Here is a 12500-nt window from a genome sequence, read left to right as displayed (position 1 = left end):
ACACACACACACACAGGTAACACACAGACACACACACACAGGTAACACACAGACACACACACACACACACACACACACACACAGGTAACACACACACACACAGGTAACACACACACACACACACAGGTAACACACAGACACACACACACACACACAGGTAACACACAGACACACACACAGGTAACACACAGACACACACACACACACACACACACACACAGGTAACACACACACACACAGGTAACACACACACACACACACACACAGGTCACACACACACACACACACACACACAGGTAACACACACACACACACACAGGTAACACACACACACACACAGGTAACACACACACACAGGTAACACACACACACACACAGGTAACACACACACACACACACAGGTAACACACACACACACACACACACACAGGTAAGACACACACACACACACAGGTAAGACACACACCTGGATGTAATTGGTTCTTAGTAAAGTAGCTCGAGTCAAATGGCTTAATGAGGCCTTTCATTGAAGTCGTCTGTTACAGACTAGTGGATATATGACAATGGCTGTCGAAACCATCTACGCAGTTCTTAGTCTTTTATACTAGTCTAGTTCCATACGAGAGTCCACAGCATCCCAGGACTGTCTTAGCTGGTGTGACAAACACACAGGAAGCCTCCCCATTACATCTTTCACAATAGAAGAAGGCTTGATGCTTGATTGCCCAATATTGAAGAGCACAGAGGAGAAACAGGCCTCCTATCTATAACACATCTATAACACATCTATAACACATCTATAACACATCTATAACACACCTATAACACACCTATAACACATCTATAACACATCTATAACACTATCTATAACACTACCTATAACACATCTATAACACATCTATAACACATCTATAACACATCTATAACACACCTATAACACACCTATAACACATCTATAACACATCTATAACACTATCTATAACACTATCTATAACACTACCTATAACACATCTATAACACATCTATAACACATCTATAACACATCTATAACACACCTATAACACATCTATAACACTACCTATAACACATCTATAACACATCTATAACACTATCTATAACACATCTATAACACATCTATAACACATCTATAACACATCTATAACACGTCTATAACACACCTATAACACATCTATAACACATCTATAACACATCTATAACACATCTATAACACTACCTATAACACGTCTATAACACATCTATAACACATCTATAACACATCTATAACACATCTATAACACACCTATAACACATCTATAACACATCTATAACACATCTATAACACATCTATAACACTACCTATAACACATCTATAACACATCTATAACACATCTATAACACATCTATAACACATCTATAACACACCTATAACACATCTATAACACATCTATAACACTACCTATAACACATCTATAACACATCTATAACACATCTATAACACTACCTATAACACATCTATAACACATCTATAACACATCTATAACACATCTATAACACATCTATAACACACCTATAACACATCTATAACACATCTATAACACATCTATAACACATCTATAACACATCTATAACACATCTATAACACATCTATAACACTACCTATAACACACCTATAACACACCTATAACACATCTATAACACATCTATAACACACCTATAACACATCTATAACACTACCTATAACACACCTATAACACATCTATAACACATCTATAACACATCTATAACACATCTATAACACATCTATAACACACCTATAACACACCTATAACACATCTATAACACATCTATAACACTATCTATAACACTACCTATAACACATCTATAACACATCTATAACACATCTATAACACATCTATAACACACCTATAACACACCTATAACACATCTATAACACATCTATAACACTATCTATAACACTATCTATAACACTACCTATAACACATCTATAACACATCTATAACACACCTATAACACATCTATAACACTACCTATAACACATCTATAACACATCTATAACACATCTATAACACTATCTATAACACATCTATAACACATCTATAACACATCTATAACACATCTATAACACACCTATAACACATCTATAACACATCTATAACACTACCTATAACACGTCTATAACACATCTATAACACATCTATAACACATCTATAACACACCTATAACACATCTATAACACATCTATAACACATCTATAACACATCTATAACACTACCTATAACACATCTATAACACATCTATAACACATCTATAACACATCTATAACACATCTATAACACACCTATAACACATCTATAACACATCTATAACACTACCTATAACACATCTATAACACATCTATAACACATCTATAACACTACCTATAACACATCTATAACACATCTATAACACATCTATAACACATCTATAACACACCTATAACACATCTATAACACATCTATAACACATCTATAACACTACCTATAACACATCTATAACACTACCTATAACACATCTATAACACTACCTATAACACATCTATAACACTACCTATAACACATCTATAACACTACCTATAACACATCTATAACACACCTATAACACACCTATAACACATCTATAACACATCTATAACACTACCTATAACACATCTATAACACTACCTATAACACATCTATAACACTACCTATAACACACCCATAACACATCTATAACACATCTATAACACATCTATAACACATCTATAACACACCCATAACACATCTATAACACATCTATAACACACCTATAACACATCTATAACACACCTATAACACATCTATAACACACCTATAACACATCTATAACACACGTATCACCGCCTCTCCCGTCCTCTCCGTCGCCTAGGAAACACCTGAGCGTCAAGTTCCCTGAGGACCAGCCCATCACGCTGCCCAACCTGCTGCGCTTCGTCCTGAAGCACACCGACCGGCCAATCAGAGGAGGCGGCGGCGGCGGCAAGGAGCAGGGGGGGGCGGGGCACAAGACCCACAACCCCCTGCTGGAGGCGGAGTTCCGGGCGCTGCGGGGCGAGGTCCGTACGCTGCACCGCGCCCGGGAACGCCTCTCCCAGCAGCTGGCCCGCCTGTGGCGCGACAACCGCCTGCTCAGCCTCCACGCCGAGTCCCTGGAGACCCAGAATGCCGAGCTGCGGGCCCACAATGCCCAGCTGCGGGACGAGAGGCGGAGCCTGGAGGACCAGCACCGGGAGACGAGCCGCCAGCTGGGCCGGGCGGTCCGGAGGCTGAGGGAGCTGGCGGACGCCTCGGAGGACCTGCTCAACGAGAACACCCTGCTGAGGCTGCTACTGGGGGCCCTGAGGGAGAGGGGGAGGGAGGAGGAGGAGGAGAGGGAGGAGTGGGAGGAGGAGGAGGAGGAGGAGGGAGAGCAGAGGAGCTACATGGCCTCATGAGTATTGATGGGAACTATGAGAGAGAGAGAGAGAGAGAGAGAGAGAGAGAGAGAGAGAGAGAGAGAGAGAGGGAGGGAGGGGGAAGGAGGGAGGAGAGGAAGGAGGAGAGGAAGCAGGGGGACCACGTGACCTCATGACGGAACACTCTGCTCTTTGTGCTAATGGAGGATCCATTAGGGAGAGAGAGAGGGAGGGAGGGAGGGAGGGAAAGAGGAGAGCTGAGATGGAAGGAAAGGAAAGGAGCACACAGGAAGGATGAGGAAGGGTGGAGGAGAGGAAGAGGGGAGGAGGAGAGGAAGGAGGGAGGAGGAGAGTGGTTCTACTGCTAGGGGAAGGAGGGAGGAGGAGAGGAAGGAGGGAGGAGGAGAGGAAGGAGGGAGGAGGAGAGTGGTTCTACTGCTAGGGGAAGGAGGGAGGAGGAGAGGAAGAGGGGAGGAGGAGAGGAAGGAGGGAGGAGGAGAGTGGTTCTACTGCTAGGGGAAGGAGGGAGGAGGAGAGGAAGGAGGGAGGAGGAGAGGAAGGAGGGAGATGAGGAGGAGGAGAGTGGTTCTACTGCTAATGGAAGGAGGAGAATACTGCATAGGCAGGACAGAGCAGCTGTAAGACTTATCATAGGAAGCCTGTTGGAACTAAACAGAGAGAAGGAGAGAGAGAGAAGCAGAGAGAGAGAGAGAGAGAAGCAGAGAGAGAGAGAGAGAGAGAGTTCTCTAGTAGAAGAGACCTCTAAGGTGTGGTTTCCCAGACACAGATGAACCCGACTCCCTGGACTTGAAAGCACTTTCTATTCTCCGTGGAACCTTGGTGTTTCATCCAGGAGTAGACGAGGACTAGGACTAGACTTCATCTCTGTCTGGGAGACTCGTCCTGAAGCTGTCATATCTATCACACTGACCTCTGACCTCTGAGACTCCAGAACTAGAATTCAAAACAGTCCGGAAAGGGAATATTCAGTGCCAACCAATGCCAATCAAAGGGAGGGAAGGGGGTCCAAGAGACTGCTACTACGACGTGATTGGTTCACTTTTGAGCTCGACCAATGACGATCCAGTGAGGGTCAAGAGGTCACCGAAGAACCTAAATGGATTCTTTTTTTTTCTTTTTTTTTTTTACATTTTTACATTTTCAACGAGCTAAAAGACACTCGGAGGAGTTTGTAGTGTATAGATTTTATTTTAGAGAACTTCTCTCTGATGTATCCGTTGGTTTGTTGTTCTTGTCAAATGGACACTGATATTCCCCCAGATCAACGGTTTAGTTTGTCGTTAAATTTAATCTATTTTTACAAGAATCCTCCGATCACTAAAAGGACGTGTGTTTCTGTGTAACCATTCAGGTATGAGGGCTACAATGCTGCAGTTGTTTACATGTGAAATATTGCACAGATTTTTACTGATTAAAAAAGAAAAGAAAAGAAGAACGGTTTGATTGAATCATCCACGTTAATAATAATAATAATAATAATAATAACTTGTATTTGTATAGCACTTTTCCTGCAAACGTTGCAGCTCAAAGTGGTATATATATAACGTTGTATCCAATGTTTCCTTGGTAAATGGACTGTACTTATATAGCACCTTATTCCAAAGCTCTTTACAACGGCCTCTCATTCACCCATTCACACACACATTCACACACCGATGGCGGCCAAGCTACCATGCAAGGTGCCGGCCCGCTCATTGGGAGCAATTTGGGGTTCAGTGTCTTGCCCAAGGACACCTGGACATGTGGTAGTATGTGTGTACAACACAGAGAAATGCTCTTTCATTGTTGATTAAGACCTAGAGCACATGATGTCCAGAGAGAGGTGGGTAGACTCCCATGACCATGCCTGTCTTCCTGGCACAGTGGTGTGTGTGTGTGGGTGTGTGTGTGTGTGTGTGTGTGTGTGTGTGTGTGTGTGTGTGTGTGTGTGTGTGTGTGTGTGTGTGTGTGTGTGTGTGTGTGTGTGTGTGTGTGTGTGTGTGTGTGTGTGTGTGTGTGTGTGTGTGTGTGTGTGTGTGTGTGTGTGTGTGTGTGTGTGTGTGTGTGTGTGTGTGGTTCAGTGTTATAAGCATAACCTAATTTAGCAGCACAAAAGCATGTGCTGCCCATTACTGCATCTCAGAGAAAGCTCCCAGGGCTGTGTGTGTATCCGTGTGTGTGTGTGTGTCTGACCTCCATCTCACTCTCACGCTCCTCGCTCCACAAACTATTCCCCCTCATCCTGCCATTAGCAAATGACTGTATTTCAGAGGAGGGAGGAGGGAGGGAGGGAGGATGGAGGGAGGGAGGAAGGGAGGGAGGATGGAGGGAGGGAGGGAGGGAGATTCTCTGTGGTCAGTTTGACACATACTCATTTCCTAATCTTAATCACGAGATGGAAACACCCTAAACTGACCTCCATCTCACTCTCTCTCTCTATCTCTCTCTGTGTCTCTGTCTCTGTCTCTGTCTCTCTCTCTCTCTCTCTCTCTCTCTCTCTCTCTGTCTCTGTCTCTGTCTCTGTCTCTATCTCTCTCTGTGTCTCTGTCTCTCTCTCTCTCTCTCTCTCTCTCTCTCTGTCTCTGTCTCTGTCTCTCTCTCTCTTTTTTTATCATACTCAGCCCCTTCTCTCTCTCTCTCTCTCTCTCTCTCTCTCTCTCTCTCTCTCTCTCTCTCTCTCTCTCTCCCCCCCCTCCCTCCCTCCCTGTCTCTGGCTGCCCACTCTGGGAGGGGTTAGAGAGGGTGTGGTCGGGGTGTTTCTGTCATAAGTTCTGGGTCTTGAGCAGGCAGACGGGTCTGTAGCCAGTGATACAGTAGCCAGACGCGTACGCCACATCTGTAAGTAACACTTATGCCCAGTTGATTTTGTGCAAGTGTATTTTTTATTATTATTATTTTTCCTGTTTCTCTCTCTCTCTCTCTGTCTCTCTCTCTCTGTTTCTCTCTCTCTCTCTCTTTCTCTCTCTGTCTCTCTCTCTATCTCTCTCTCTGTCTCTCTCTCTGTTTCTCTCTCTCTCTCTCTTTCTCTCTCTGTCTCTCTCTCTGTCTCTCTCTATCTCTCTCTCTCTGTCTCTCTCTCTGTCTCTCTCTCTCTCTCTCTCTGTCTCTCTCTCTGTCTCTCTCTCTGTTTCTCTCTCTCTCTCTCTCTTTCTCTCTCTGTCTCTCTCTCTGTCTCTCTCTATCTCTCTCTCTCTGTCTCTCTCTCTGTCTCTCTCTCTCTCTCTCTGTCTCTCTCTCTGTCTCTCTCTCTGTCTCTCTCTCTCTGTCTCTCTCTCTCTCTCTCTCTCTGTCTCTCTCTCTCTGTCTCTCTCTCTCTCTCTCTCTCTCCCTGGCTCTTTCTCTTGTTCTCTCATCATTGGCTGTTGGCTAATCGTTTCATTAGCTTATCTTTCTCTCTCTCTGTGTTTCACTACTGGAATGACAGTGTGATTACAGGGAGGATGGCGAACACCCAGGTTACTGTTGGTAAGTGTGCGAGCTCCGTTTACGTTTGAAATATGACATTCTGTGTTTTGGGGATCGTGGAGAACAAAGGCCGTAAAGTATAGAAATGTTAAACGCTAGTCATGACTCAACATCATGATTTTGTCAGTTGTATATTTAAAAAATGATTTTTATTTCACCTTTACTTTAACAGGGAGTATCATTGAGACCAAGCCCTGTTTTAACCCTAACCCACTTTTACAAGGCAGCCCTGCATCCACACAGTTTACAACCATACATAACACAAATACAAAATTACAACATTATAAAACACCAATCAATACAAATAAACCAATAAAAAACAACCACTTAGGCCTGGACTACACGTATATGGATATTTTTCTAAACTCATTTTTTTTTATATTTTTTTTTTTACAATTGGGCCTCTCGACCATACGAACACAGCGTTCTCACTCACATAAACGGAGATTTCTCTAAACGGATAAAAAAGTGAAGAAATAAAAAAATATCCAATTGAGTGGATCAGTGTGGTTATGTTAAACGGAGCTGGTGTTGATGCAATGACGTCAAGTGTCGAGCTGTTCACACATGCGCATTGAAGCAAAACAGTTGTCAACAGCAACAATGGCTCAACTTCATTGTCGGTCCACACAAAATAATTAGTTTTTGCTTTCTTCTTGGTCGCCATAACTTGCTTTTCTGTCTGTCTGTTTCAAAGAGTTTGGTCTGTGTTATGATGCGTTTTTGTGTAACTATATGCAAATGTTGTGTGCCTATCAAATATTGCAATACTCATTGTTTAACCTTAAACATATTTTATGTGTGCCCACTCTCAGTAGTAAGCAACATTCTTAGGAGCAGGCATATACCATATCAAGTAACAGTAAGACCAGTTTAACTCTAAGGACATAGGAGCCTTACTGCAGTGGTCAGCTGCAGAGTAGAACAGCATGAACACAGGATAGCCATGTATGGGAACTAATGTCAGTATTGTAAGTTACGAGGTAAAGCTATTTCCTCTCTGAGAACGGTATATAAGCTGTAACAAACAATCAGTACTTTGCTTGGCATCTCTTTATGCCACAGCCATGCTCGGCACCAGCCGCAGCCAAGCTCGACATCTCCTATGTTGTAGCCATGCTTGAAGCTTGGACTTAACAGAGCATGCTGCCTTGGAAACATCTGTACATGGGAATGCAACCCAGATCTGCCTAATACAATGATTACGATTCAACCTTCTCTCTGAGTCATCAATATATAATTTCCGGCGTTTACGTTTTGAGTCACTGCCACCGTTTGATTACAACTGACTGCGCATGCCCATAACGTTCTTCTAATCTACGGTATTTGACAGATCGTGTTCAGTCTTGGCTTTTCGTATGGACAGAGATATTTTTGTGGTGTGGACAGATTTTTTTTATTTTTTAAACGAGGACGGAAATATCCGCTTAAAAAAATATCCATATACGTGTAGTCCAGGCCTTAGTTTCAACAAGGAAAACATCCTCAATCAAAAGTTCAAGACCAACCAACTGCCACATTCCATTGTTCCTGCACTGAGATGCACCACAACGACAGTTGGTCAACCTAAGTGATGGGTGTGGGGTGTTCTAGTTCTCTAGGCAGGATGGGTGTTGTAGTTCTAATCATGTTGTTTACGATGTCTCTGCCTCCACCCACCCCCCCTCCCTCTAGTGGCCATCGCCCCGTTTGGGGAGACCCCCATGCAGGTGTCCTGTCCGACCTGCAACCAGAGCGTTGTTAGCGAGGTGGACTTCGACGCCGGCCTCCTCACCTACCTCTGCTGTGGAGGACTCTTCTTCTGCGGGTATGAGCTAGACCCTAGACCCTAGACCCTAACCCTAGCCCCTAACTCTAGACCCTAGCCCCTAACCCTAGTCCTAACTCTAGACCCTAGCCCCTAACCCTAGTCCTAGTCCTAACTAGACCCTAACCCTAGACCCTAATCCTAGTCCTAACCCTAGATCCTAGACCCTAACCCTAGCCTCTAACCCTAGACCCTAACCCTAGCTCTAATCCTAGCCCTAACTGTAACCCTAGTCCTAGCCCTAACCCTAGACCCTAGCCCTAACCTTAACCCTAACCCTAGAGGTTTTGCATGGCTAGTGGCTACATGATAGATTATGAACTAGAATAACTGACATAATATGGCTTGACTGTAGGACTAATGTTAGCTTGACTGTAGGACTAATGTTAGCTTTGACTGTAGGACTAATGTTAGCTTTCCCTTGACTGTTTCATGGCATTGTTTCACAAAATAGCCAATATCATTAAATTATATATATATGCCGTCAAATTTTCTTTACCTCCATCTCCTCTCTCTTTCACCTCATCTTCTCTTTCTTCCACCTCATCTTCTCTTTCTTTCTTCCACCTCATCTTCTCTTTCTTCCACCCCCATCTTGTCTTTCCAGCTGTGCGTTAGGTTGCTGTCTCATCCCATTCTGTGTGGACCGGGTGAAAGACGTCACACACACCTGCCCCGTCTGCAAGACCGTCCTGGGTGTTTATAAGCGTTTATAAGCGCCTATGTAAGCGCTACGCTCCTCCTGTGTCTCGAGGAAGTGTTTTGTCCTGTTTCTCTTGCCCCAGTAGAGCTGAATGTACCTTGTGTTACCGCTAAAAATCGTCTAAATAAATCTAAGTGAATTTAAACTGTCACAGAAGGTTGTCATTGACAGTGTGTGTCCCCACCCCACCACCATGCCGGTCCGCTTTTTGAGCAGTTAGGTGTTGCCTTGGCAACAGGATAACATGTGTACAATGTGGCCATTGGTTTCCATCCTGTGAATTTTTCGTAAATTTCCGTCATGTGCCTGCTCAGTATGGCCATGTTAGAAAGTTTACACTGTAGGCTATTGAGGAGAGGTTTTCAGTATGCAAAATCAGGACATTTCGCAGTATGAAAAAATGGTGTATACTATGAATATTAATGATGTGGTCACCTGGCCTGGGGTGGTCCAGTGGTCTAGCACCATGGCCTGGGGTGGTCCAGTGGTCTAGTACCATGGCCTGGGGTGGTCCAGTGGTCTAGCACCATGGCCTGGGGTGGTCCAGTGGTCTAGCACCATGGCCTGGGTCTACAGTGCACACATTTGCCCATGTCGGCATGGGTTCAGGCCCATGCCCTGCTGACATGCCCTCTCTCCCTTCTTCTCCTTACTTTCCTGTCTGTCTTCACTGTATCTGTCCAATGAAATGACAAAACGAAACTACAAAAATATATATATAAATGATGTGTACTATGTTGAAACTATGTCACTTATGATGTGTACTATGTTGAGACTATGTCACTTACTAAATATACATTTGACTAAACAGTAGACTCTAGATATAGACTCTGTGTATAATAGTATGGTTAGTATGCAAAATATACTTTAAGGGGGCGCTTAGGTGGCGTAGTGGGTTAAGCGTTGACCATGTAACCGCAGGGTCTCCGGTTCGATTCCGGCCGGGGACATATCCTGCATGTCATCCCTCCCTCTCACCCATCCTACCTGTCTAAATCTTCACTGAAACTGTCAATAAAAATGAAATATATGAGTGGGACTTCCCCACTCAGAAAAAATAACAATAAGAATATACTTTAAGGTTTTATTATAAGTAAAAGGCAAATATGTTATGTGTTTGTGCAACAGTATTTTATTTATTTAGGGAATCATACAACTTCTGGGGGGTATTCCTCAAGACTGATTTGTTTGTATCAACCTTAGCAACAATACTATCAAAATAAGCCTGGATTGTCCTTTAGCGACGTTGATGGAATACCCCCTGGTGTACAGTAAGGTCAGTTGTTATGGTAACGCATGTACAGAGACACTGTTGTTAAGGTCGATATGAACAACAGCCTAGTCAGCAACTAACGACAAACAAATCAATCTTGAGAAGTTACATTTTGCAAAAACTGAACAGTTTGTTGCTCTTAAGATACAGTACAGCATACAGATCCCTGATTGAGAAATTGCCGTCGCAGAATGATGACATCACAAGATCAGACGCAGGACTTCATTGTCAAAATGGGGGGGAAACATTTTTTTGGTATTTTCACCAGGAAAAAAGGAAACTGCATTCCAACCACCAACACCCCAAAAAGAGTTCATAAAAGATAAACACGAGGTATGAAAAACAGTTTCAGAGCATAACAATTTTGGACTAAAGTGCTAGATTGTCATACATACGTATATATTATCTGATAGGTCCATGTTATAATATTGTCTTCATCAATATTTACAATAGGTTAGGGAATCTATCAGAGAAACAAGCCACAGGAGAAAACAGTTTGTAACCTTTTAATTCCCAATCACTACTTTTATCACTACTTTTATCCAATACGAATGCTCATTTATAAATGTTCTCAGTGAAAACGTTTTCTTTCCCCACTTGTGCCTATCGTACACAATTGCATGATGGGAAAAAAAAGAAAAAAGAAGAGGGACTCTAATTGTGTAGTCTGGTTCTATGACGGAGCCATGCTCATATCTCTTCTGTGACATCAGTGTAGCGTCTGCAGGCCTGTGATGGACAGAGCCAGGAGGAGGAGGAGGTGAAGGCCGTAGGCTGGCCTGGTAATGGCTGCTCCACCTGGAGACAAGAGGTCAGAGGTCAACATATCATAATATAGAACATATAATAACGTCATATCATAATATAGAACATATAATAACATCATATGATAATATAGAACATATTATAACATCATATGATAATATAGAACATATAATAACGTCATATGATAATATAGAACATATTATAACATCATATGATAATATAGAACATATAATAACATCATATGATAATATAGAACATATAATAACATCATATGATAATATAGAACATATAATAACGTCATATGATAATATAGAACATATAATAACATCATATGATAATATAGAACATATAATAACATCATATGATAATATAGAACATATAATAACTTTACAAAAATGTCTACACAGACTTTAAGATCCTTTTACTAGTTTATAAATCACTTCACTGTGATGCACCCAATTACATGGTGGACATGCTCATAAGATACACACCAGCTAGACCCCTAGGGTCTAGTGGCACGGAACTTTTAATAGTGCCAGAGGCTAGGACAAAGAGATTTGGAGGATCAGCTTTTAGCATATATGCTCCTAGATTGTGGAACACCCTACCTGAGGGCCTGAGGTTGTCTAAAACTCAGGACATTTTTAAGCGTGACCTCAAAACCTACTTATTCAATGTCGCCTTTTGATACTAAGGGAGACATTGGACATTATAGAACTAGGATCACTAGGCCATTACACCATACTCGTGTTTTGAGATTTGTGTTGACAGGAAAATGGACCCGGGTGCTGATGAGGCACTGTCAGCTCCAAATAGCACCTAGAGCAGTACTGGAACCGGTACAAGGGTGTACCAGGACCACCATCAGGTTGTATTGCTGTCATCTTTATTGTCTCTATTGTGTTATGCATCATAACTGTGCTTAAGTTTCTCTTTTGGCAGGACCTGTGACCATACTGGATGCAGAACGATGCAAATACAACACAAAATTTATGGACAGTGTGTACGCCGATAATAT

At 42.6% G+C, this 12500-nt stretch overlaps 2 protein-coding genes across 2 annotated transcripts in view; both read left to right on the top strand.

Moving 5' to 3' along the window:
• The window catches only part of txndc11 (thioredoxin domain containing 11), a gene marked incomplete at its 3' end in the record, with an annotated part of 21633 nt that extends 18125 nt beyond the window's left edge, over window positions 1-3508 (top strand). The window contains exon 13 of the mRNA XM_080524708.1: window positions 2944-3508. Within this exon, the coding sequence (XP_080380834.1) occupies window positions 2944-3508 (565 nt within the window). The remainder of the gene's footprint in view (window positions 1-2943) is intronic.
• Window positions 3509-6909: 3401 nt separating this feature from the next.
• Window positions 6910-9465, top strand: LOC308151817 (lipopolysaccharide-induced tumor necrosis factor-alpha factor homolog; the record flags this gene model as incomplete). Its single annotated transcript, XM_080524707.1, has 3 exons — window positions 6910-6934; window positions 8609-8741; window positions 9349-9465. 3 exons carry the CDS (start codon window positions 6910-6912, stop codon window positions 9455-9457), a joined length of 267 nt encoding a protein of 88 aa, XP_080380833.1. The 3' UTR covers window positions 9458-9465.
• Window positions 9466-12500: the final 3035 nt, after the last annotated feature.

This window comes from Nansenia antarctica, assembly GCF_963989245.1.
Source record: "Nansenia antarctica genome assembly, chromosome: 2".
NCBI classification, from domain to species: domain Eukaryota; kingdom Metazoa; phylum Chordata; class Actinopteri; order Argentiniformes; family Microstomatidae; genus Nansenia; species Nansenia antarctica.
The sequence above is the reverse complement of the archived record's forward strand: the minus strand, read 5'-3'. Positions and strand labels throughout refer to the sequence as shown.